This window comes from Mastomys coucha, unplaced genomic scaffold (assembly GCF_008632895.1).
Source record: "Mastomys coucha isolate ucsf_1 unplaced genomic scaffold, UCSF_Mcou_1 pScaffold20, whole genome shotgun sequence".
Lineage (NCBI taxonomy): Eukaryota > Metazoa > Chordata > Mammalia > Rodentia > Muridae > Mastomys > Mastomys coucha.
The window spans coordinates 43,281,956-43,308,093 of NW_022196903.1; the positions used below are offsets into that span (position 1 = coordinate 43,281,956).

The following is a 26,138-nucleotide window of genomic DNA, read 5'->3' on the forward strand; positions in this document are numbered from 1 at the left end:
ATACATGCTAATTCCACCTAGCGAAAGTAAAGACCACCAACTCAAATATTTTGGTTGAATTAAGCAAGCTTTATTTTGTCAGACAGAGCTGTTTCCCTAAAGTGGGGTTTGAAAGAACAGCTCCGAACATAGGAAAAATGAGTTGTTTTTTTTTTTAATAGCCCCCAAACTGCAAAGGTTGGGGATTCCAATGATTTTTGGCTACATAGGAACTTGGCAGAACATCTTAAAATTATTTGGCAGAACTTTTTATATTATCAGGGTGGAGGTCTAGGTATAGGGTGTGGGAAAATTCCAGAAAAGAGTCAAGACAGGGTCAAATCCAAGTTTTACAGAAATCCAGAATGAACTGTCTTTGACCTTGTAACAAGATGGCTTCAGTAATTTTCAGATGTGCCGAGGGCAGTCCTAGGAGCTGTCCATGGTGGCAGTGGCCCTTTCTTTCCTGACTCAGCCTACCACCTTCATGAATACCAATGCAGGAGCTGTCCACGGTGGTGACACCTCCTCTCCATCCTCAGCAGTAATGCTTCCTCAGCCACCGGCCCAAAGCAGGGAAAGGGAGGTGAAAAATGCCGCCGACCGCTTAGCAGAAAATCCCACCAATCCCTGAGCATGAAACCCCACCAATCCCAGAATAGGAAAACTCACCAATCTCTGAGCTCCCCAAACGCAGGGCTTGAAATCCCACCAACCCTCAATCTGGAAATCTCTGCCCTGAAAAGCTCCGCCCCTAAGAAATCCTATATAAGCCAGGCAGTGGGGGGTGCATGCCTTTAATCCCAGCACTTGGGAGGCAGAGGCAGGTGGATTTCTAAGTTCGAGGCCAGCCTGGTCTACAGAATGAATTCCGGGATAGCCAGGGCTATACAGAGAAACCTTGTCTCGGAAAAAAAAAAAAAAAACAGAACAAAACAAAAATCCTATATAAGCCCTGCCCTTTGTTCACCAGCTTGCATCCTGCTCCTGTAAGCAGAGGCAGCCACTCCTGGATTTGTCCCCTCTCTCCCTTCACCCTCCAGCAAATATCTTTCATAAGATTTGATGCCTGGTATGATGCTTTTTAGCCAAGAAGCAACGAAGAGAAGTGGAGTAGGGTTGAGGCTCCTGAGCTCAGCTGGGCATGCCCTTCCCTGGGAGCTGCATGCCTCTTGCTGAGGAGGCTTCCTCTCAGAGCTATGGGGTTCCTGGGCTCCTGTGTCTCAGGATGCTCTTCTATTGGAACACTGTCCTACCTCTGAGCTGTGTCGTTCCTAGGCTCCATGTCTACTCTTCCATTGGGACACGCTCTCTGCTAAGAGCTGTGCGGTTCTTGGGGTTCCACACTTTCCCACCTGAGAAAGAACACTTACAGCTTCTAATCTTAAAATAGAATCAGGCTGGTTCATCACATGGAGGAGTTCAAGTGAGATCAAATGGGTACCAGGCACCATCTAACGGACTAGAAAATTTAGGTCACCACTGGCCTGCAGTGTGCCTGCAGCCTAGCACACTGAACGTCACCAAACACGTATTCGTTAAGGACTTTGCACTGTGCAAAGATGTGAACAACAACAAAACTATGCCTGTACTTTAACCAGCCCAGGTTGGAAGGGTGTGCACTGAACTGGAATTACTTTGTCTGAGTACACGGAAAGACACCAGGAGATGGAAAACCTTCCCAATGTAGACATTTCCAAGTGGCCTGTGAAAGAAAGTGAGAGAAAGGCATTCTCCCCTGAGCCCAGTTAAGGTGACTTCTTTATCCGTTGGACAATGTCATTTGCAAAGGTGGCAGTTTGTGTTGGTGATGTCTCTAGGGGCAAGGCTTTTGGGAATATCACCAGGCAGTGTACATTTGTCTCAGGAAACATTCTGAGGTAGTTTTCTAAAAATATGGGTAAGGTTTCAACGAGGGGTCCTTCTTATCCTCATTGTGGCGCCTTCTGACTGCAGTGTTAAGCGACATGCAGACGCTGGTGCGTTGCAGGGCTCGGACAAGGGTGGGCGAGCATGCATCGGTCACCGGCACCGAGCACCATTTAACGAGTTAGAAAATCTAGGTCACCACTGGCCTGCAGCCTGACATACTGAATGTCACCGAACACATATTCGTTAAGGACTTATAAATGCATTTCCCAACGTCGCTCCCTCAAATGTACTAATACCAACCTAATAAAAACGAAATCCTCCCGCGGGCTCCAGCACAAAGAGCCAGAAGTCCCTCTGGTCCTGTAATCTGAGTCACTTGCGTACACTGCCAACCGCAGCGCATTCCTTAAAAACAACTTTTCCAGCGTCGCACCACTCCCGCCCCTTCCGGCCTTTCGCAGGTTCCGGGTCGGCTGGGCCTGCGCCAGAAGCAGAATTGCGTGTTCTCTGTTTGGGGGATGCTGGAGTCTTCCGGAACCGCCGGCGATTAGTGGCCACGCCCTCATCTCCGGGAACTGCTCTGAGTGCAGTTACAGACAGAACGCTTTAACCGGTAACAGTCCAGTGAGGTGGGTGCTGCCTTGGTCGCCAGGAGACAGGACGCGCTTTGTTCCACAATCACAGCTTCTGGGAATACATAGCAACAAGGGTTCTTCTGCTAGTGTAATAGATTATTTTAAGAGAGCAGCCATAGAAAGAAAGGCGGAAAGAAAGTCTTGGTCTTGTTTATTCTCGGCGATGGAGCATTTTGTCACCAAGGTATGCAGATGGCAAAAATGCCTACAAAGGAAGAAGGATGCAGCCCCTTATTGGGGACAGAAATGGATGCAAATGACTTCGGTAGTCCCCAAAGGAAGCCGGGAAGTGTATGTAGTCTTCCAGCAGGAACGTATCTGTTTTTTGTCACTTTTGCTAGTGTAAGCTCAGAAAATGGTCGAATACTATTTAAAACATCCCCCACCAAGTGGCTTAAATTCTCTGATGATGTGGGAGACTGTAGCGCCTTCTTTTTCCCTCAGTGTAGGAATGTGAGTGGAGAGGAAGCTGGCAAACTTGTACCATAGTGGAACTGTGGAATGCCCCTGATGTGTTGAGCAGAACATTGCTTGTGCAGTGCAACAGGGTAGAATTAGGAAGCCAGGTCCCATCTGGGCATGCTCCAGGGAAAGAGTGGCAAAATAGTCAAGACAAAGTCCTAATCTAATCTGACAGCACATGGTATGTGCTGAGCCATCTCCTAGTCCAGGTGAACAGATGCCAGAAGATTACTCATCTGCAGGATGCTGGTTTTACAATGATGTGGCTTCTCTGGGGGACTCATAGGCTTTGGACTGTGGACAGTTATCATTTCCCACCTGGCATCCCTTCACTGACTTGCCCGCCTACTGGCCATCCTGCTTCCTCAACTGTCAGAAATATGTTTTCACGCACCCCAAAACTTTCCCATGTGTCTCACCTCTTACTTCACTTCTATCCCATGGTGTGTTTTACTCCTCTTTCCCCAGGCACCTGTACTCTGTCTGAGAAACACTGCCAAGTCTTTCCCCTCTTCTGCCCCTCCAACATTCCGGTCTTCTCAGGGCTCCAGTGGACCTGCCAAAGGTTTTGCACCCACAAGTTCTATAACCATTAGGATTGAGTTTTCAGAAAGACAAACGACAAACTAGAAACAAGTGCTGAACACAAACTTTGTTCTTGTTTTGAGTCTTGAAGCAATACAGTGTCCTCAACTTCATTGGTGATACAGAGCGGAGAGGTGTGTGGGTTCTGTATAGTGTCCCTTGATATGTGTCCTTTGTTCTCTAAGGAGGTCCTGGAATAAGTCCTTTTGAAAACCAGCAATGACTGTGCCTACCCCTGCCATGCTTCTCTCTGCAGGGCCCAGACTCTCTGTCATGACTGAAGCTATCGCTCTGTAAGTTCTCTCCCCTTGCTTTCCCTAGAATCCCTTCTTAGCATTTTCCTGTGCTTCTCCTATTGTGTTTCAGTTATTACTGGGCCTGTCCCATCTCTGTCCACTCTATATTGTCAGCCTTATCCAGGTAGCCACGCTCTGTTCCTAGAGCTCCTCATTCCTGAAGATCTATTCATAAAGAACCTCAAACTCAGTTGATCTGCACAGACTTTTGTGAGTAGATAGAATTATTAGGGGTCTCTTTGTCTCTTCTTCCTCTGCTTCCCAGATCTGGATAATCTACTCCTGAATTGTTCCCACCCTTCACTTTCCCAGGCCTGCTGTGATGAGTCTAAGTTTTTTCTTTTCTTTTACTTTGTGTGTGTGTGTGTGTGTGTGTGTGTGTGTGTGAGTGCATGTGTGCATGCATGCATGCTGAGGACTGAATCCAGGGCCTTGTACTGGCTGTTTTTATGTCAACTTGACTCAAGCTAGAGTCATCCGAGAGGGAGCCTCAATTGAGAAAACTGCCTCCATAAAATTCCAGCTGTAAGACATTTTCTTCATTAGTGATCAAAGGGGGAAGGGCCCAGCCCATTCTGGGTGGTGCACCCCTGGGCTGGTTGTCTCAGTTTTACAAGAAAGCAGGCTGAGCAAGCCATGAGAAGCAAGCCAGTAAGCAGCACCCCTCCATGGCTTGTGTGTGATCCTGCCTCCAGGTTCCTGTCCTGTTTGAGTTCCTGTCCTGACTTCCTTCAGTGAAGAACAGTGAGGGTTTGGAAAGTATAAGTCAAGTAAATCCTCTCCTCCCCAAGTTGCCTTTTGGTCGTGGTGTTTCATCACAGCAAGAGAAATGCTAACAAAGACTAGGGGAGAGGTTTGAGCTGGACAGACAGTGTCAGTGTCAGACAGTCACCCTTGTACTTGTATTTTGGTACTGGAGACTGAACCCAGGGCATTGCATGTACCAGGCAAGCACTCTCCCACTGAGTTTCCCAACAACTCCGCCTTCCACTACTTTGTTGTTGTTTTAGTTTTTGTTGTTGTTTTGTTTTGTTTTTTGTTTTTTGAGGTTCAGTTTCTCTGTGTAGCTCTGGCTGTCCTAGAACTTACTTGTAGACCAGGCTGGCCTCAAACTCACAAAGATTGTCCTGCCTCTGCTTCTGAGTGCTAGGATTAAAGTTGTGTGCCTCCACCCCAAACTTTGTTTAATACTTAGTCCCAGCTAGCCTATGACTGAGCTCCTGCCTCTGCCTCCCAAGTGCTGCACTTACACTCATGCTGCGATTTTAAGCATAGAGAATGGAGCCAAGCACTGTGAGGCAGGAGGCTTCCAGGAAGTGCCTCAGACTAAAGATACATGGAGCCTCTCACTGGAACAGCTTGCAGTCTGTCTGCTAATGATTGTAGCCTTATAAAGATCTAATCTTTAATAGCTGCAGTTACAGCCATGTGCAGCCATTCCTGGTGCCTATATATCTGTCTTGAGTGTCATGTGGGATCATAGTACTTCCATGCATTTTGTTAAACAACTGAATGGATCCTAGAGAACCTATATGGGACCGGGAATGAGGAACAGAACAGGGTTTGTGCCCCAGTGGCCTTACAGATGTGTGGATAGAGTTTTTGGGGTGTACTCCAGGCTGCAGCTCTAATAGGCAAGTTTCTCCCTTTTGACATGATTGTTGGTGCTGGCACCTAGTTTTAATGCCTTGTGCTATATCTTCATTGACAGCTTCTGGAGGCTTGGACTAATGGTCTGGGCTGCAGTTTCTTCGGTCATAAAATGTAAGTTTCCTCACTCTGATGTTTGGGAGTAGTTCTGGGCCACAGATGGTCTTTTGCACTCACAGCTTTGTCCAGTGTCACCTCTCATGGGCCCTCATTCATTTGGTCTTACAGTGGCTGGCTGAGTTTTATAAGAAAAGCTCAAAGCCACTGACTCAAAGCCCCTGAGCCTTCTCCCAGGAGAGTCTGAGAGCTATCTCCGTTGGCTCACTTGTCTTTTAGAGACTGCTCTGTGTCTGCAGTGTTTGACACCCTCTGTCAGGGTGAAGGCTTTTGAGCTTTCTCTTCCTGCAACTTTACCTTCTGCTATGCAGAGATGCAGCTTGCTAGCTTCTGGGTGCTCACAGTAGGTTGTCCGCTTCTGAGTCTTTTCTCTTCCAGGAAAACACATCCTGGCTCACTGGGCTCTCCTCAGTCTTTTTCTGTTCTTTCATCCTGGGTCTCCTGACTTCGTCCCAATATTTAAAAAAGCGATAGAGGAAGAGTCGAGCTGAAGACTCTCAGTTGGGCTTTTTATTGCTGTCATGAGAAACTGTGATCATGGTAACTTAGAAAGGAAAGCATCTGGTTGGGGCTGACTTTTAGTTCAGAGGTTCAGTCTGTTATCATCATGGCGGCACACAGGCAGACATGGTGTTAAAGAGGTAGCTGAAGAGTTCTACGTCCAGAACCTCAGGAGCAGGAAGAGAGAAAGGGTAACTCTGGGCTTGACTTGAACATTTGAAACCTCAAAGCTCATACCCAGTGACATATTTCCCCCCAAAAGCCACACCTCCTAATATTGACTCTTATTATGAGCCTATGGGGACTATTTTCATCCAAGCTACCACATTCCACTCCTTAGCCCCCATAAGCTTGTAGCCATATCATAGCACAAAACTGTGCTCAGTCCAACTTCCTCATCCATAGTCTGTCACAATCTCCACACTGTTTAAAAGTCCAAGGTTCAATGTCTCTCCTAAGACTCATGGCAATTTATTAACTGTAACACCCTGTCAAATCAAAATGAAAGAGCAGATAATGCTGGGGTTTGGGGATCACCACCTAGACCACTCAGACATCGATCTCGGTTTATTGAATGTTACACCCCAAGACTGATGAATCAGGGCTGCAGACCAGGCTCAGGATCTGGGTGCAACCATGAGTTAAGATCCTATAGGGTTTTTTTTTTTTTTAAGCCTAAAGTCCACAAACATCTGTGCCAAGTTATTCCACTAATCAGGATTTAGGGATGGGGATTTCCTTAGAAATATGTCTTTGTTGTACATTTATCCTGTTCCCTTTGGTTGGGGTATTCAGCTGTGGCAGGGGACTTGCCTTGCCTAATATTCATGTCTTAACTTGCCAATCAGGATGTCAGTTACCCACATACATGTCTCTTTCTACCAAGGAGGATGTCAGTTCCCAGAGAGGTCTTGGGTCTGCAGGTGTTTCTCTTATGTTGGGGTCCATCCCACGGGCAGCTTATAAAAACAAAAACCATAAAAGCTTATACATAGGTACGGGAACTGCTGCCTGGCCTTCGGTTTAGGTCTGGACTTATTGTGGCTAACTATACAAAGCAGTTCTAATTGACTTCTATTGTGATTGGTTTCCAAGAACGCCAAAGCACAGAACATCCTAGTAACAGCAGTAACAGCATATGAGAAAGTTTCCTTAGTAAAAGCACAAAAGGGCGGGCTAGACAGGTAACAGTTACCTAGGCCTTAACAGATAGCACACTTCCAGTGAACCATAGCACAGGATATACTTTGCCACTCCAGAGAGGAAAGGGAGCATGGCGAGGAAACACTGAACCAGAACAAGACCAAAAACCAGACTCTGCATCTCCATGTCTGACATGAAAACGCTCTTCAGCTCTCCAACTCCTTTCAGCTTTGTTGACTACAGCATGGTTCCTTTTCTTAGGCTGGTTCCATTCCCTGTTAGCAGCTTTCCTTAGCAGGTATCCCACAGCTCTGGCATCTCCAACATTTTGGGGTCTGCAAAGCAACCCAGGCCTTACCTTCACAGCTTCACACAATGGCCTTTCTTGGTTTCCGTGCAGGGACAGCCCTGACACACACCTGGCCTCAGCAGCTTTCCTGAGTCACAGAGGGAGATTCTATAACCCCTTTCTTCTATACTTGACTCTAAAGCCAGAAGAATGTAACTCCAGTTATGCTGGAGTTGGAACATGGCTCCCCTCTGTTCAATTACATCTTCAAGAGCTTTCTGTTTTCAGTGTTTTTCTTCCCTGCCTAAGCTTGGCCTTGGAACTTACTTTTGACCAGATTGACCTCAAACTCAGAGATTTGCCAGCCTCTGCTTTCTGAGTGCTGGCATTAAAGGTGTGTACCACCATGTCCAACCTTAGATTTTCTTTAATTTTCACAAATTGGCAGCTCGGCTGGATGGGGTCTTATTCTGAGGTCATCACTCCCTTTATTGCACTTAGTACCAGATGTTAATCTGGCTACCCTCTGTCCCCTTCTCCTCAGACAGTACATTTATATTTTTTCTTGGTTAACTTTGTCTCTTTTTATTGCACCATTGTCTCCCATGCTCCTACCTGAGCCTTGCTTAAACTGTCCAATGATTTTTCTAGTCTGAAGTCCCAAAGTGTTTCATCTCCCCCAGGCAAAAGTATGGTCAGGCCAATCACAACAATTTCTCAGCATTCCTGAGGGCGAATTTCATTGGGGCTGCATTCTTGTTTCTTACTTTTCTTTTCTTTTCTTTTCTTTCTTTCTTTCTTTCTTTCTTTTTTAAACATAAAGCTTTTAGAGGTAATGTGTACTTCATATATTAACATATTGTATGAAATGTGCAATGTGTACAGATCAGTTAAAGATGATTTTTTTGTTTGTTTCTTGTTTGAGCAGGTGAAAGACAGCTGTCTTTCTTTATGAGCTACTTTGATCATATAACCAAATTGCAATATAAATCTTCATTCATGCCATATGAAAGGATGGCACGATGGATGTTGAGGACTCCGTTGCCAACAACATCCATTGGCTATGCAAAGCTGAAGTTCTGGCTGGAGACACATGTATGTCCACTCAGTTTCACAGTTGTTTCAATAGAGAGTTTAGCAATATACATTACCAGTGCATTTGGCTCTTTTGATTTTCTCCTGTCTGTAGCTGAGATCTTCAGGGGCTCTCCCTCTAGCAAATCTGATCCTTGTTATTTTGGAAGGAGCCCAAAGCCTTGTCTTCTCTCCTGTTAACACAAACCTAGAGCCTCTCTCCCAACGTAGCATGCTCTTCGTCTGGCAGTCTGAAGCCAAAAGTATAGACTGGTCCAATTTAGCAGTCCATTTTCTACCTAGGTCTGCTTTATTTTGACCTCTCTCATAGAGGATTGTAATACCATCACAATCATAGAATTTGTAACCACCTTCATTTTGATAATGAAAACAATTTAAAACAATTATTATTACCTATTGAGACAGGGTTTCTCTGTGTAGCTCGGCTGGTTTGGATTTGCTCTGTAGATCAGGCTGGCCTCAAACTCATAAGAAACCTATCTGCCTTTGTCTCCCAAGTATTGGGTTCAAAGGCATGAAGTTATTTATTTAGTGTCTACGTACCCTTGAAAACAGTTATATCAATCTTTACCTTTTCTCCCTTCTTTGGAGATAGTATCTATGTAGATTAATATATCTATATCTATATATAGATGTTTAAGATTGATGTGTATTTATTTAAAAAAAATTAAAGGATATTTTTACTTATTGCAAAATATATAGCAAAAACCTATGTGGTCTCTTCAAGGAAAAAAATGTGTCATTTTGAATTGTAGACTATCATTTGTAAGTGGCTGAATCTATCAGCAAAGGGTCCTGCCCTGACTTTATGGTATGGGCCAGGTTGGTCTAGAATGTACACGGATCTGCCTGGCTCTGTCTCCTGTGTCTACACGGATCTGCCTGTCTCTGTCTCCTGTGTCTTCTGTTATTTAGTTCAGATGCTGTGTTGTGCCTGACCATGCTTTTGTTCCTTTGCTTACCGGGAGGGGCAATTTAGCCTTCTGCCCAATTCTGGCCACCGCAGCCAACCTACGGCTGCGTTCCTGCATGCCATGAGCATTGAGCATTACTTCCCATAGGACAGGACTGGGCCAACCTGCTGTGTGGAGCCTGGGAGAACCTGAGGTGGCTTAACCTGCAGCTGTGGTTTTCAGGAAGTCTCCACAGGTTTTGTCTTCTGCTGCTGTATCAGCTGCATTCAGCCCATGTGTGAAGAGGAACTAGTTCCTCCCCTCGGCCACCCTGCCCTTGAGAGAAGTCCTAACTTTTGTATTTTGTTTTTAAATGTAATAAGGGCTTCTTTAAAAAGCCCCCTTTTGTACTATGTCTGTAGGTTCTGTCTCCTTGGCTAAGAAATGTCTCTCCTAGTATTCTTCTTGTGTTGTTTTGGAAAGCTTTTTTCTTTTCTTTCTTTTTCTTTTTCTTTTTTCTTTTTTTAAAGAGACCGGACCTCTTGCTCAGTTAGCTTGTGACCATGAGACTCTTAATATCAGGGGCCTGGATTCAGGCCCCTCATTAGGTGCCATTTTGTTGAAGTTCTGTCTGGTTCGTTCTCCCAACCTCTTGCTCCCAGAAATAAGGCTTAGACTCAATATATATTTATAAATATATTGGCCATATAGCTAGGCTCTTCTCTGAATATATATAATTTAAAATATTACATTTATTCTAGCTTACCTTCTGCCACATAGCTGGTTACCTGTACTCAGGTACCATTTGTTCATCTTGTCACATCTCCCTGGAAAATCTCCCAGAATCCTTTCTCTCTCCCAGATGTCTCACCTCTATTTCCTGCCTAAGCCATAGGCCATAGGCTTTTTAATTGAGAGTTGATGCATCTGTATAGTAAGTACACTGACTTACGCTGTTTGGTTCTTTTCCATATGGCCTCAGTCCTAGCAGTCCCCAGAATTACGTAGGGTGACTGAGAACCATTCTTTTCATCTTGCCTTGCTGCCTATCTTGGGGTCCATCTTCTCCTTCCCCTGAGTTCCCAAGCATATTGGAAATTGGGGGGGGGGAGAAAAGTAAGTCTCCCTAGAGAAGACATCTCAGGATCAATGAGACTGGAGGACCAGCTTCCCTGTGAGCAGACCCAAGAACCCAGGTGCCACTGCAGCTTATACCCAGGCCTGAGTCAGGCCTGAGTTCGCAGCAGAGCTGCCATGACTCACATTAGACTTAGTTAGGCTTCCAGGGAGGACAGGCAGGTTAAATTGAGTTTCTGGGCATACAGATGGCTTTGTGGATACAAGGGAAGAATCGGGACCTCTGACTCAGGACAAAAGCATGAGCTTACAAAGAAATAGCCCTTGCTCCCTGCCAAGTGACACATGCATCCTTTCAGCTGACCTGGACTGAGTTTTCCTGGAGAAGCAGGGAGAATGTACTCTTGACCCACCTGCCTACATTGGGAAAAGAAAAACACGTTCTTTGGAGAGATCTTGTCTTCATCCCAACGCTTCCCAGGTGAAGTGCTGGGCTAATTGGGAAGAGTAAGCCAAAGGGAGGCTCCAGAGCCCATGGCTGCTAATTGTGCAGCCTGAGATGAAGGTGTCCAGGCAAAAGGTGAGAGGGCAAAGAGAAGACAAGCCTCCGCTGCTCAGTCTGGGCCAGGCCTCCTCTAACCTAACCATCCAGTCCTTCCTTCAGCTTACCCAAGTGATCAGTCCTGACAGGATGGAGGTAAACCATCCAGAGAGGATGTAGAGACAGGACAAGTTAACATCCTCATGGTCCATGTCTTAGTCAGGGCTACCATTGCTGTGAAGAAACACCATGACTATGGAAACTCTTATAAAGGAAAGCATTTAACTGGGACTGGCTTACAGGTTCACAGGTTTAGTCCATTGTCATCATGGTGGGGAGCACGGCAGCATACAGGCAGACATGGTGCTGGAGAAGGAGCCAAGAATCCTACATCTGGATTGATAGGCAACAGGAAGAGAGATTGACACAGGCCCTGGCTTGAGCATTTGAAACCTCAAAGTACACCTCCAGTGACATATTTCCTCCAGCAAAACCATACCTCCTAATGGTGCCATTCCCTATGAATCTATTGAAGCCATTTTCATTTAAACCTCCATAGTCCATCTGTTACCTGAAGACATACATGAAAAAGCTTTTGTGCCCTAGCATGAGGAGGAAGTCAGGGCCTGGGCTAAGCTTGACTTAAAGCATTGTGTCAGAGCTATGGGGGTAGAAACCCCACATTCCCCAGGCCTTTTGTGCAGCGTGGTCCCAAAGCCCATTCCAGACAGAGTAGTTTTGCTTGTTTTCATTGACTTTACGCCAGCTGTATCTCTGTGTTCTATGTCAGATTATTGTTAACCAGTGTAAATCTCCAGGGTGGTCCCATATCTTAGGCTTGTTCAGTCACTTAGTCAGTGAGCATGGGCTGAAGGGGGAAAGGGATGCCATCTGTGGGCAGCCCAGGTAAGGAAGTCAGAGGGACAGAGCAGGTGTAGCAGAAGGTCTACCAGTGCTGCTGGTCCTGCTGTATGGGGTTACCTAATATCCAGATGTTGCTCAGGTGTCCTGCCCCTGGAGGGGACAGGAGACACTGACACAGTTGGTACCGGGTAGACCCTAGCAGCTGACTCCTGGTTTCACCCCTATTACTTCCCTCACAGCAATCAGGACACCTGGGGTGGCCTAGATTCCCAATACAGGATCACAGGGCAGCTGGGTAGCCCAGCCTTGCACTCTGTCTTCTCTAAGCTCTTCAGGAAGTTCACGGCCCTGTGGACTGGAGTGTTGCAGGCCAATGTACCGACAGAGGAACGATTCTTGTGAAGACAAGAGTACCCTCCTCAGTTGTACTGTTGAGAGGATGTGCAAGATCCATTCCCAGCCCCATCAAAGCATTTATGGGAAGCTCTTTGAGGATGCTGCCAATTAGCAGAAATCACTGACAGATGGGAGGATGGGACGGTGCTGTGAGCCTGGTTTCCTGGGGCGGGGGAGGGGATACTTAGCATTGCTCATGTAAACTCAGCCTTGGGAGTCAGCAGTTCCTCACACCCGACAAGCTCTGAGCAGCACTGGCATTGGCAGTGTCCTAATGTTTTCTGCAGGTGTAACTGCCTGCCCAACTCAGACTCTCTAGTCTGGGCCCCCAGCCAAGTCTGCAGTTTGGAATGAGGCCTGCTTTTGTTTTCCTGTCCTCTGTGTGAACCTGTATCCTCTATGGGCAGCGCCCCAATGGCACTGATCCTCCCCACAGGCAGCCTACAGGCAGCCTTCTCTCACTGACATCCACACTCGAGCTCACTGTCCCACAGCCGCTGAAGACAAGCTTGCCCTCCCCCACACTCCAGAGCTGTGTTAGACACAGACTTTTGCTCCAAATGGCTACCGAGACGTCTTCGCCTCCCCCAGCTTGCCCTTTGGTACCATGTTGCCGTACTTCCCTAGCACTGAGCTGTCCCGCACACGGTGACCATCTTCATCATGCTGATCTCTGAAGTGATGTCAAAGCAGAAGGGCTGGCTGGGGAGCTGGGAGACTCCAATAGGGGTTGCCTGGAGTTGGAGCAGCAGTGTGTAGCTAGCTCACCCCACCCTGTTAACTTCCACCCTGTCCCGCCTTCCTTTACTTCAGTTTCCTCAGTACCCGGGACCAAAAGCCAACACCCCTCAGGCCTTTTAGCCCCAGCCAGAGCTGCAAGTTGATCTACATCCTTGGGACACCATTTTAAATGGTGACAATGTTGGGGAAATGGGAATAACATTTTTGAGTGAATGAAAGAAGTTACAGCATTCTTATTTGGGTCTGCATGCTATGAAAGCGGCAATTACCTGCTGCTTATTTTAAAACAAATTTAAGCCAGGAATGGTAGTGTAAGCCTGTAATCCTAGTTCTCAGAGGTGTGGTAGGGTAGAGGAGGGCAGGAGGAGAGAAAATTCAAAGCCAGCTTCAATTTCCTATCTTTAAAAAAAATATTTATTTATTATTATATGTAAGTATACTGTTGCTGTCTTCAGACACACCAGAGGAGGCCGTCAGATCTCATTACAGATGGTTGTGAGCCACCATGTGGTTGCTGGGATTTGAACTCAGGACCTTCGGAAGAGCAGTCAGTGCTCTTAACCGATGAGCCATCTCACCAGTCCCAATTTCCTATCTTAAAAAAAAAAAAAAAACAAAAACAAAGAAACCAACAAACCAACCCATTAATAAAAAATTAACTTTTCGCTGGGCGGTGGTGGTGCACACCTTTAATCTCAGCACTTGGGAGGCAGAGGCAGGCAGATTTCTGAGTTCGAGGCCAGCCTGGTCTACAGAGTGAGTTCCAGGACAGCTAGGGCTATACAGAGAAACCCAGTCTTGAAAAACCAAAAACAAACAAACAAACACAAACAAACAAAACCCCTAACTTTTCAAAAAGGAACCCTTTAGGGTTAATAAAGATGTATCATAATAGTTTCTGGAAAAGTTAAGTAATTGTCCACCGTCCAGAGAGGTGGACCAAACTGGCAATATGGGGCCTAAGCCTCATGTAACATGGTGTGACCAGTGGAATCAGCCAGAGCCACTTTCCCTAGGCAGGGGCTGTGCCCTGCCCTGTTGCCAAGATGGTCTCAGGTCTTGCTTGGGTATTGACTGTTCACTCTGAGTATCAAGGCTGGTGGGTTTTGCATTGTTGGAGGCGGGTCTCTGTAAACACCATGGTAGCAGAGGGTCTCTCCATGTGAAACAAGAAATTCTGGCTCAACACGACTCAGTAGCTAGTGTTGGTTCAAATTTCCAGAATCTGACACTGGGCAGTTTATTTTAGGCATATTTAAGTTCAGTACAATTTGGAAAAAACAGTTTGCTGGTGCAGCACAATCCCATGTGCACAATAAAGCTAAGGGCAAAACTACACTGAAACTCTTTTCAACGTCTCCAATAATCGGCTGACAGGGCTGGAGTCACTAGCAGGCTGTGAGAGCCTGCAGAGCCTCAATGCTGCTGGCAACCTGCTGACCACTCCTAGCCAGCTGCAGTGTCTGGCTGGGCTGCAGGGCCCATGCCCCTCTTCCATAAAGATGGGTTCTATAAATAGACTACGCGTGCCATCTTAAGGTTCCAGAGGACTGGCGTGGTATCATTCACACAGACAGAGCAGGGGTCACCTAGGCTCTAACCACATTTATTCCCAGCCGTCTCCGCGGGAAAACAAGCCCCACCACCCCTCAGAGATAACCCGTGTGTTTAGCATTCTTGGCTTCTGTGAGCACAAGGACTTGGCGCCATCTGCATGGCATCCTGCAGTTCCCTGCTGCACAGGACCCATGCCCCGGAGAGGCTGGCCTGACTGTCTGTCTCTCTTTAGGGCCCAAGCAGAATTGAGGGAGAGCAACCAGCACATCCTCAGAGGCACCAGCATCTCTGTGACTGACAGCATTGCCAGGACCATCTTCATGGAGCCTCCTGGAGAGAAGCCCGGAGAGGCTGAGGCACTGAGTATCACACCCCAGCTGCTCAAGTCCCACTCTGGGGAGTTTGCTCTGGATTCCATCCTGCTGCTGAAGCTTCGGGGTTTAGGGGTGGCGGACCTGGGTTGCTTGGGGGAGTGCCTGAACCTTGAGTGGCTTGACCTATCAGGCAATGCACTCACCCACCTGGGCCCACTAGCATCCCTGCGTCAGCTGGCTGTGCTCAACGTCTCCAATAATCGGCTGACAGGGCTGGAGCCACTAGCAGGCTGTGAGAGCCTGCAGAGCCTCAACGCTGCTGGCAACCTGCTGACCACTCCTAGCCAGCTGCAGTGTCTGGCTGGGCTGCAGGGCCTGGAGCACCTGAGGCTCCGGGACCCTTTGGCCCGGCTCAGCAACCCGATATGTGCAAATCCCTCCTACTGGGCTGCGGTTCGAGAGCTACTACCTGGCCTTAAAGTCATAGACGGGGAACGTGTGAGTGGGCGGGGCAGTGAGTTGTACCAGTTATGCCGAGACCTGGACAGTTCCTTGTGCTCCAGCTCCAGCCCAGGCCCCAGAGCCATCGAGGCCCAGCCATGGGTAGAGCCCGGCTACTGGGAGTCCTGGCCCATCCGGAGTAGCTCCATTCTGGAGGAGGCCTGCCGGCAGTTCCAGGACACGCTGCAGGAATGCCTTGACCTGGATCGTCAGGCCGGTGATAGTTTGGCCCAGGCCCAGCAGGCTCTGAGCCCTGCAGAAGCCACCTCTTCCTTTGTCTTCTGAATGCAGCTCATAGCCAAGGTGGTCTGATCATAGACATTCCGTCCCTGCCCCATGCCCTTGCCTCTCTGTTTATTTCCGGTCACTGATCCTGCAAACTAGGTTGTTCATTCATCCCTTTCTTGGGAGTTTCCTAACTCCTACATCTCCCCACGGATGTTTCCTGCCCTCCTTCCACAGCCACAGGGACACTTTCCAGGTTGTCTCTAGGAGGTAGAGGAGATACCTCGCTATCTGGTAAATACACTGTACACTATGCCGCCAGGCCCCAGGGGTTCCCGGCATGCTGAGCCTGAGCTCCCTCAGACACCCAACCTAAGGCTTTGTGGGTAAGGTTACTTGGCACCTGCTAACTCTTATTAAATAGTTCTGTGCTCATATGTATCACTTGTCTCTTCTCAAGCAAATCCACGTGCTTCTGTACTTCTGCTTCGGTCCTGTGGGAGGCTCCTACACTCACCTTACCTGCTTCTTCCTGGTACTAGGCAGGAAGTGTGGACACACACACACACACAGAGTCTCTGAGCTTCCCTGATACGCACAGGTTGAGCTGAGGGAAGAAGAACAACACAAGGTGGGAAAGGAACGGACTCGGCAATTTTATTAACCCGGAGTTGAAAGTCTTCGGGAGACGATATGCTTCTGCTGGGTACGGCCGCAGCTGTACAGGGAGGAAGATGAAGCCCTAGAGAAGAAGGGGAAACCAGAGTGGGTGTGCAAGAGGCTGTTTGGGTCTGATCCTTATCTTTTCTCACGTTTCACATGTCCTTTTCCTGCCCAGTCTCCACGCCATGGGCTGGCTCTCCCCATTAACCACTTACCTGTTCAGGGCTTATTTGGCTCGAAGGGCCCTGGAGAAGGCAAACTGTCCAGGGAGGAAGTAGCTGCGGGAGTCCTCACCAGCCTGTGCTATCTTACTGCACTGGGACTCCTGGGGCTCCTGCTGCAACCAGTGTTCAGTGTTCACTGCAGCAGTGCCTAGGAAGGGAGGCACCGCCACAGCCCCCAGGGGAATGTCCCAGCCGTTCCCTAACCGACTCTTCTTTCCAGGTTTCCTGCATTCCCACAGACCCAGATTTGATCTGACCCTCCAGGCCTCTCCCTAACCTCTCTTCCTTCTTACCTGAGGCCCTTGCTTCAGTATTGGGCAGTGGACCATCCGGCCTAGAACTTTACCCTTGGGGTCCAGTTTGATGCAAGCCAGGCATTTCCTCTTTCTCTGGGGAGGAGAACAGGAGCATCAGGGTAGAGAGTAGCCTTCTGGTGTGCTCTAGTGTGGTGGGATGTAGTGATTTGAATAAGAATGTCCCCCATAGGCTCAGATAGTTGAATACTTGGTCTCAAATGTTGGTGCTGTTTGGGGAGGTTTAGGTTTGACCTTGTTGGAAGAAGCACATCAAGGGTCAGGCTTTAAGATTTTAAAACCTTCAACCACTCTTTCTGCTTCCTGTTTACACGGAAAGCTGTGAGCTCTCGGCTCCCTGCTCTGGCCGCCATGCCTCCTGGCGCCCACGTCTCCCTGCCCACCAGGATGGACTTTTATTCCTCTGGAACCCTAAGCCAAAATAAACCTTTTATATTATTAGTTGGTTTTGGTCATGGTATTTTATCGCAGCAGCAGAGACATGATTAAATCCAAGGGGCAAGGTGACATGCAAGCCAGTGGACCTGCAACTCGCCCTGGGATAGATTTTAGAAGTTCTCTTCTTTGGACATGGTCTCAAGAAGTAGCCCAGACTGGTCTAGAACTTGCAGTTCACCTGCTTTAACTTGTCCAGTGCTGGCATGTCAAGTGTATGCTGCCCTTGACTTGCCTGCAGACTATGCAAGGATCATTTCTGTGTGAGCATGCATATGTGTACTGCTCATGGGCAGTACACTGCATGGATGTATTCACAAGTGCCTGTGTTAATGTGCAAATATGTATAAAGGCAAGAATCTTCCCCAGATGGTGTCTGTCTGTCTCTGTGTCTCTCTGGTGTGTGTGTGTGTGTGTGTGTGTGTGTGTGTGTATGTGTGTATTCTCATGCCTGTGCACGTATGTGTCTCACTTAACCACTCTGCTTGAATATCCGTTGGCAGACAATCTCTCACTGAACTTTCAGTTAGGCTGGCAGCCAACAAGCCTTGGGTATACTCCTGGGTAGCCACGCCCAGATGTTTTTATATGGGGCCTGCAATTTAAACTCAGGTCTCCACGGTTGCCCAGCAAGGACCCTTACTACCTTGGCCTCATATTTACATTTTTCATTTAAGATGTAATTTGAACAAAAAGTCTTTGAAACCAAGAGTCTCTCGCTAAATCACCAGTATAACCCAGTCCTTTCCCTTAACCCTGGGAGGGAACAAAGACCTTTAGAGAACCCACAAAGCTGTTAGAGAGCAAGATACCTTATCTCAAAAGTGCTGCACCTACAGCCGGAGGTCAGTCCATAGCAGCAGTGTCACCCTAGGGTGGCCGACCACTGTGAAACCCTTCGGTGAACTGACTGTGTAAATCCTGGCCAGGATGCAGGAAAATCTCCACAGAGAAGCTTTTTTAGGAGGACCCACTCTGATGGAGAAATTTCCCTCATCCCTCCATCCTCCTCTCATTGCAGACAGCCTCTAGTGATGAGCACAGTATTTTTCTGGACCCCAGTTCCTACCCTGACAGTCTGTCCCATCAAAAAGAGCCCCTTTACTCACCCCGTTTGGTTTGATTGTGCACTCTGGCTTTTTCCAGTCCTTCTTGGGGCAGCTGGTCTGCTGGAGCTTAAATTCCAACCTCACAAAGGTGCCAGCTGAGAAGAGCTGCATGCATACAGACAGACAAGAAGGCCAGCAGGTAATTTCTTCATGTTACTCCTTTCCCCCAACACCTTAGCTTAGAACTGGCACAGCCTAGGAGGGTGGCAGGCTGGGGACCTTTCCCAGTAAGGCTTTCCGGGAATTCACTGGTCTCCAGGGCTGCAGCCCTCCATCCTCTACACCCAGTCTCACCACTAACCATGTCGTCAGCGCTGTCCACACCGATCTCTTGGAAGGCCGACTGCACAGGTGGGTGTTTGTGGAACTCCTCCAGAGCCACCTGCAGGCCCCTGCGCTGTGTCTCGCTGAGTTCAAGCTCTGTCCCCTGTATGCCCACTATGCCCAGCCATAGGGCCAAGGAGATCAGCAAGCACTTCATGGCTTCACCTCAGTCCTATGGTCCTGCAAAGATGGTGTGTGGTCTTTAGCTCTTGGAGCTATGATGGTGGTGGTGGTGGTGGTGGCAGCCTGCCTTACTCCTGGGGATAGAAGTGCCCCTTTTTCTGAATCTCCATTGGTATCCAACTAGCCCTTCCCATTCTGCAAGACCTTGTTTCCTGGGGCCAGCAAAGTTTTATAGTTCTCTGCCAACAGCCCGGGGAAGTAGTCCTGCTGGCTATGGCCACTACAACCTCTTTTCTGAGCCATTTTCTCCTCCTCTTGGGTCTTCCTTCCATGTTCCAAATCCCCAGCCTCTTTCTGGTACCTTGAAAAATATCAGGTTTGTTGCTTTAGCGAGGCCTTTTTCTGTGTGGTTCCTCCAGCAGCTCCCTGGCAACTGTCCCCTCTCACTCTCTCATCTCCCTTTTCTCCTCTCTCTTGGTCCCAAAGCCCCGCCTTTTCCCACTGACCCTTCTCCCAGAGTCCGGAGTTTTGGAGTTTCCCGTTTCCCAAAGTTCCCTGACCTTCCTCTTGCATTAAGCCAAAGGAGGGGGGAGGGGAGGGGCCTGGAGCACCAAATGAGGCTGCAGGCTGAATATTTTTCAGAAGACGTAAATGTGGGAGGACAAGCAGATCCAGGGCGGGTGGGAACTGCAAGATGCTTAACCCTACCCGCACCAGGCTACAGCTGCCCATCAAGACAACTGTCCCCAGCAGTGGGTGTTTGTCCATCCCAGTCCCAACCCAGTCCTGGGTTTTCTAGTATGAGATAAAGCTTCTCTCTTTTGCCTCTTCTCCAGCCCTCAGTCTTTGAATTGTCATCTCTCTACACATGACTTCAATCACTTGATGGAGCAGTTTTTGATAGAGCCCTGCTTGAACAGGTGATCTTCCACTAGAAAGCGACAGTTGGGGGAACTGAGGCTCCTTCAGTACCAAGGTAACAGGTTTGTTGCTTCAGCTTGTCCCGTGTGTCCAGTGAGAGAGCTCCAGTGTCACTGGCCGCTGCCCTCATCTGCCTTCCAGACATCTATCACATCTTTCCCGGTGCCTCGGGTTTGTTCACACCCACGCAGGCCTGGCTTTGACTGACATCAGTCTCTTCCTTGCAGAGGCTTCACACAGACCCTTCCTTCTCTTCTCCTGCTTCCAGCTTCGCTCCCTGGACCGGCCACCACCTCTCAGGTCTCCATGTATATACGGCTGGATGTGCTTCCCTAGCCATAATTCTATCCACCTAGGACCTTCCACCCGACTAGCCTACCTGACCCCTGACTCTGGCTCGTTTCTCCAGCTCAATCTCTCAGGACTTGAGCAAGTGCAGAAGCCTTATGTCACTGCTTCCTGTCTGAGGATCTAAAACCTTCCAGATCTCTGCTGGCCAGGTGGGCCTTTTCCCTGAGGGTTGAAGGACTACGTGCTCTCTGAAGAACTTCCTTTTTGAAATTTATTTTTTAATTCTGAGTATTTATTGCCTCTAAAGATAGTTTAATTTCAGCCAAAAACAACGTTAAATGAATAAGCTGAAAAAAAAAATAAGGCCATTTTATGTTAGGTTAGAAAAATAACATGCGCCAGGCAGACGCCTCTAATCCCAGCACTTGGGAGGCAGAGGCAGGCGGATTTCTGAGTTCAAGGCCAGCCTAGTCTACAGAGTGAGTTCCAGGACAGCAGGGGCTATACAGAGAGACCCTGTCTTGAAAAACTAAAACCAAAAAACAACAACAAAAAATAACAAAGAAAAATAACATGGAACCTAATGATTTTTAGGTCTTAAAAGGGTGGTTCAAAGGTTTTACAATCCTCCTTATACTTTATTTCTTCATTAATTTATCATTATTTATTAATTTATTATTTAATATTTTTCATTAATTTATTCACTTTACATTCCAGTTGCAGCTCCCCTCTGCAGAGAAGGGGACTGAAGAACTTTCTTTTACAGTCTCAGTTGCCCGGGGCTGCCTTTCCTGGGTGAGGAAAATCCCTAGCTGAGACTCTCCTGTCAGTAAATTCCTTCTGGAAATGCACTCTTGTTTCCTATCCTTGTTGGCTCCACATGCTGCTTTTCCTGGCCATTCCTGAGGTCCACATCCTAAGTAAGATGACTTCTGGTCTTCTACGGGCTGTTGGAGTGTTAGGAGCCTGTGGCTGGGACAGAATGGGCTGCTGAAACCCATAAAGGGAGACAGAGAAAAGTGTCCAAATGTTGGCTCAACTTCTGGGTACCTTAATCAAATAGGGAGAACCTGGACTGCATATCATTAACAGTCTCTGTCTTTCCCTAGGATTGTTATCAGAAACCTTAGGGTCAAAGTGTGGTGTCTGGAAGGCCCAGTAAATTAGGCTCTGCTGTAAGTCCCTAGTTACGGAGAAAAATAATAGGGAAAGTAGAAAAAGATTTACTCAAATGTGGCCATATTGGGAAGATGAGGAAGAGCTACAGCAACCCCAGAGTCTGTCTTTCAGGCATTGGCATAAAGTTTGACTAAATTTTAAAAAAAAGTACTTTGTTATTTTTGTGTATGAATGTTTTGTCTGCATGTATATATCTCTGTATTACGTGTGCATGCTGCCTGTTGTCCACAGAGGCCAGATGAGAGCATCAGATAACTTGGATCTGGAGTTACAGAAGGTTGTGAGCCACCATGCTGGGAATCCATCCTCTGTCCTCTAGAAGAGTATCCAGCATGCTTAACCACTGAGCATCCTTCAGCCGCTGAGATTCAGGTTTAAGCAGACTGCAAAGAGCACAACCATTTGTGGTTAACTTGTAGCCCCACCTGGGTTGTACTCAACACCGAGCCTTCAGTACCTCCCCTAGTCCCCTTAGAAGGTGGTCTGACAAGTCACCAGGACTGTATGAGATCTTTCTGAGACATGTTTGTCCTGGCTAGCACTAGGCTCCAGCCTTTCATTGTTTCAACATGAGATTCCCAGGGAAATTTTAATCCTTTCTCATTCTTTCCTTTTCTCTCCTCCTCCCCATCTTCTTCTTCTTCCTCTCTCTCCCTCTCTTCCTTTTTTCCTTCCTTCCCTCCTCTTTCTCCCTTCCCGTCTCCCCTCCTTCCTTCCTACCCTCCCCTCCTTCCTTCCTCTCTTCCCTTCTCTCCCTCCCTTCCTTTCCTCCATTCCCTCCCTCCTTCTTTCCTCCTCTCCCTCTCTTCTTTTTCCCTCCCTCCCTCCATCTCTCCCTCCACTTCTTTTCAGCTTTCTTTGTTTAATACATGGTTTCATTGTGAGATCCTGGCCAGCCTGAAATTCACTATGCGGACAAGACTGGCCTCAAACTCACAGACATCTGCCTGCTTCTGCCTCCCTAGTGCTGGAGTTATGATAACACAAGCATATCTCTTTAAAACAGTGTCTTTCTGTAGGGCTTGGGAGTTGGTTCTGGGGTGGTAGAGTGTGTGAGTATGCACAAACCACCAGCGTTTGTTCCATGGCACTGCAGTGTTCTCTCCTGCCAAGACTGTAGTTACAGCTCTAAGCTCTAACAAAGGAAGTCTCCATTCAGCTTCCCAGTGTGCTAGGACATCTTCTGCCTCAAAGGAGGGATAGTGATCCCTTTGCTCACATTCTCAAGGATGCAGAGGGAAACTTAGGGCAAGTGGCTGGCTGGTAGTGTTGGACAGAAAAGTCCTCTCCACGAATTGTTCACACCTTGACAGCATTCGTCACATAGACCTGAGGCTTCTCTACCATGCACTCTGAGGGTACTAGCAAGATTTTCATCTCCAAGAACCTGTTCCTGGCATTCCAGGCCACAGTTATTGGTGAGCAGAGGTATGGGATAGAGATCTAGGTTTTTTTTGTTTTTTTTTTTTTTCTGTTGCTCTGATGAAATATTTTGAGAAAAGCAACTTTGAGGGAGAAAGGGTTTATGTTGTGTGCCGGTACAGGTTATATCTGTTACTGTGGATCAGGTAAGCACCTGAAGCAGCAGTCACATCCACCGTCAGGAATACAACAGGATTGAATGTATGCATGGCCACTGCTCAGGAGCGTCCTCTATGCAGTTGTATATAATTCAGGATCCAAGCTTAGGTGATACCCACTTTCTGGCTGTGTCTTTTTCTATCAATTCATAATCAAGACAATCCCCCAGACACGCCCAAAGGCCACCCTGATAGATACAGTCTCCCACTGAGATTCTTCCTAGGGAACTGTAGATTGACACTGACAATAGAACTAACTGTCATAGATGGTAACTGTGTGTCCCAAGAGCTTTGGTTTCAATACCCACACACAGAGCAAGTGTTTCCCAGCCCAAGGCTCTGTACTGGGGAGGATCTGGGGACTAGTGACCAGAAAATTCTTCCAGTGTGGGACTTGAACAGAGAGAAATGGCAGCTGCATCCTGCTAGTGGAAGGGTGTGAGAAGGAGGACAGGAATCCTAGGCGGAGAGAGGGAGACTAGGAACACCGTGCTGGAAACTGAGGGAACAATTGGATGGTCCAAAGGTAATGGCTGCACACAAATTTAGTGCTCCTTAAGCTCACATGCCCATGGACTCTGTTCTTCTAGCTAGAAGTAATTTGACCTTGATGAGAGTATAAATTCACTGATTTTTAAAAAAAATCTCAATTCATTATAATAAATATATATTTAAAACACTACATTTTTGGTACTGGAGAGAAGGCTCAGCAGTTCCAGAGTTTAACTCTCAGCATTGTTTCAGATAGCTCATAACCACCTGTGATTTTGCTTCAGGCTCTGGGGCACCTGACCTCCAACGGTTACAAACACAGATTCATAACTGAAAATCCTATTAATATCTCAGTCATACTGGCCACATGTCAAGCTGGCAGACCCATATGTGGGTGGTGGCCACCACATTGGATGGTAGATAATATAGAGAGTTATATATCACGTGAGTTAAAACTAAAAACAAAGCATGTATGTTTATGTATAGATGCGTGGCATCTTTCTTGTAAGAAAAGAAACTTTCTTATGAGAGAAGGAAACTGTACTTTTTTTAAACTTCAGAACTTTCTCAGCCTGTGTATAATTTGTTTTTTAAATTTACAGTGATTCTAAAAGCTTTAAAAAGTTGCATACACACACACACACACACACACACACACACACACACACACCACACGCGTGCACAGCATAGTGCCACTGGGATGTTTGTGTGGAAAGCAGAGTGGAGAGGAATTTTTCTTCATAAGAGTCAGTTGCAATTGTCTGGGTGAGAGAGGAATATAATATGCTTAGGACAAAGATGAGAGCCAAGATAAAGGAAAAAAATAGAGACACTAGAAGAAATCCCTTATGAATAAAAGCACAGGGTTTGAAAAAGGCTCACTTTTTTTTTTATATCTTCAGCTAAATCATATTTCTGCACATCTAGGACTCCATGGTAACCTGCTGTGGTGTAGCAGATTGCTGTAATGAGTCCAAGGATTCTGAGGCTGGGGTGGGTCTTTTGAAGTTGGTGGGAGTGGTTCCTTGTGTTTTCTAGTCTCTGGAATGATTTATATGCAGCTGGCTGTTGTTCTAGCATTGTGTGTGGGGTGCTTGCCCCTTTCCACAACCGACAAATCCTACTGGAATCATTCACTAAGGTTGCTTTTGTTATAGCCCCACCCCCACCGCAGATATAGCCTGCTGAGCTTCTGTAACTTCTGACACAGTGGCTCTCAACCTTCCCAATGCTGTGACCCTTTAATACAGTCCGTTATGGTTGTGGCGACCCCTCATCATAAGACTATTTTGTTGCTACTTCATAACTGTAAATTTTGCTACTATTATGAATTGTAAATATTTGACATGTGGGATATATGACATGTGACCCCCAAAGAGGTTGTGACCTCCATGTTGTAAACCACAGTGAAAGGGACACAAAGATAGCAGGACACAAAGAGACAGTCAGACACTAGGATAGCAGGACACAGCCATTTAGCCTACCCTACATGGATCTTAGCTTGCTCAAAATCTTAAGCCTTTCTGTTCTAACCCACATGGCATCCTTTTTTCATCAAGCACTTTTCTAAATCCATAAACTGCTCGGGGATTAGCATTATGTCATATATATATAATGAATTTTTTTTTTAATAAAGGGTGAGTGTTTTATTTCTGAGACACCTAAAAGAGACAAGAGTCTGACTGTCAACAGATGGGACTTTGTTAGTCCACACAGCAAAGGGGTAGTTTCTCTGTCTCTGTCTCTGTCCCTGTCCCTCCTTCTCCCTCTAAAGAAATTGAGGTGATCTGCTGAGGGAGAAAGTTGGTTGCAACTCTTTATAGGGCAGGGTGAATAGCTTGAGGATAGAAAGATTGTTGTAGCCACCGGACTACGTGTAATTCTGCAGTCTGTCTTTCCTGAAACTGTATGATTCAAGCAAGACAGATGATCATGGGGGATTGGTCATCTCTGCAAACATTCTTTTCTGAGATGACTGAGCAAAATTATCTTTAATGTTGAGGGATCTTGTTTTGTCACCAAGGTACTCTATCATTCTAGACTCCACGGTATAAAAAACAGAGGTGGGGGTGTTGGTCCTTTCTTAACTGCTTTCTGCTGAGGAAGGCCATCTTCAGGAGGGGATAGTAAAGGGTCGGTTGAAAAGAGGTCCTCTGGTCACTTAGCAGGGGGAGAGTTTTAACTTGATTGGCTTCGATGGATTATGCAATTCCCGTTATGCATTTCTGGAGCAACATTTGAAATATAATTCTAGAGATCTGTAAATGGGCAATTTGGCTATAGAATAAAACTGAAAGATTTCCCAGAAAGGTGGATGGAGAGGAAGAAATGGAGGTGGGACAGAGTGATAGGAAGTGGGTACAAGGTTATTCAGGACAACAGTGACTGACAAGTCCCCATGCCAAGAATGCTGCAGCAGAGAGTTTCAGAGTACTGAAGGACTGGAACAGGAGAGAATTGTGGGCTGACAGCAAATCTGGCTTGGGGTGAATGGGATGAAAGTTAGAGTCAGAGTTTCTCCACAATGCCTAAAAGGTCTTTTTGCAGATGTATCAGGAGGAAGTGCAGCTGCTGAAGGGTGAGGGGAGGTTCAGTAAGTAAAGCATTTAAAGAACAGGGTAAAACTGGTAAGTATGAGGAGGGATAATAAAATGGAAATGGGCGATCCAGGGGAGAGCCAGAGCTGGAGGGAATCAGAAGCCCATACACAGGAGGAGGCTGTTTTTTTTTTTTTTTTTTTTTTTTTTTTT

The 26,138-nt window shown here is 47.0% G+C and overlaps 2 protein-coding genes and 1 long non-coding RNA gene across 7 annotated transcripts; 2 read left to right on the forward strand and 1 right to left on the reverse strand.

Annotated features, from left to right (window-relative positions):
• Window positions 1-2,306: 2,306 nt before the first annotated feature.
• Window positions 2,307-16,174, forward strand: Lrrc61 (leucine rich repeat containing 61). 2 transcript variants are annotated; one of them, XM_031381788.1, is made up of 2 exons: window positions 2,307-2,670; window positions 14,926-16,174. In XM_031381788.1, the coding sequence occupies exon 2, from the start codon at window positions 15,014-15,016 to the stop codon at window positions 15,791-15,793; it is 780 nt and encodes a 259-aa protein (XP_031237648.1). In that variant the 5' UTR covers window positions 2,307-2,670; window positions 14,926-15,013; the 3' UTR covers window positions 15,794-16,174. The 2 variants fall into 2 exon arrangements, with proteins under 2 accessions (XP_031237648.1, XP_031237649.1); XM_031381789.1 differs by having other exon boundaries at window positions 2,307-2,480.
• A 191-nt stretch (window positions 16,175-16,365) lies between these two features.
• Rarres2 (retinoic acid receptor responder 2) lies at window positions 16,366-19,507 on the reverse strand. Of its 4 annotated transcripts, none has more exons than XM_031381793.1 (6): window positions 19,432-19,507; window positions 18,780-18,982; window positions 18,479-18,583; window positions 16,914-17,009; window positions 16,612-16,730; window positions 16,366-16,475 (listed from the first exon to the last, which is right to left on the reverse strand). In XM_031381793.1, the coding sequence occupies exons 2-5, from the start codon at window positions 18,957-18,959 to the stop codon at window positions 16,623-16,625; spliced, it is 489 nt and encodes a 162-aa protein (XP_031237653.1). In that variant the 5' UTR covers window positions 18,960-18,982; window positions 19,432-19,507; the 3' UTR covers window positions 16,366-16,475; window positions 16,612-16,622. The 4 variants fall into 4 exon arrangements, with proteins under 4 accessions (XP_031237653.1, XP_031237651.1, XP_031237652.1 ...); XM_031381791.1 differs by having other exon boundaries at window positions 16,612-16,733; XM_031381792.1 differs by having other exon boundaries at window positions 19,287-19,494.
• A 624-nt stretch (window positions 19,508-20,131) lies between these two features.
• Window positions 20,132-20,988, forward strand: LOC116098860. The gene is made up of 2 exons (XR_004121975.1): window positions 20,132-20,346; window positions 20,855-20,988. It is a non-coding gene; the product is annotated as an uncharacterized LOC116098860 (long non-coding RNA).
• Window positions 20,989-26,138: the final 5,150 nt, after the last annotated feature.

Bases quoted from the DNA above. Each gene is read 5' to 3' on its own strand.
- Lrrc61 (XM_031381788.1), top strand. From the start codon at position 15,014: ATGGAGCCTCCTGGAGAGAAGCCCGGAGAGGCTGAGGCACTGAGTATC.
- Rarres2 (XM_031381791.1), bottom strand. From the start codon at position 18,959: ATGAAGTGCTTGCTGATCTCCTTGGCCCTATGGCTGGGCATAGTGGGC. The intron at 18,584-18,779 runs GTTAGTGGTGAG...GTATGCATGCAG, and splicing joins TGGACAGCGCTGACGACATG to CTCTTCTCAGCTGGCACCTT. The intron at 17,010-18,478 runs GTGAGTAAAGGG...TCTCCTCCCCAG, and splicing joins GCACAATCAAACCAAACGGG to AGAAAGAGGAAATGCCTGGC.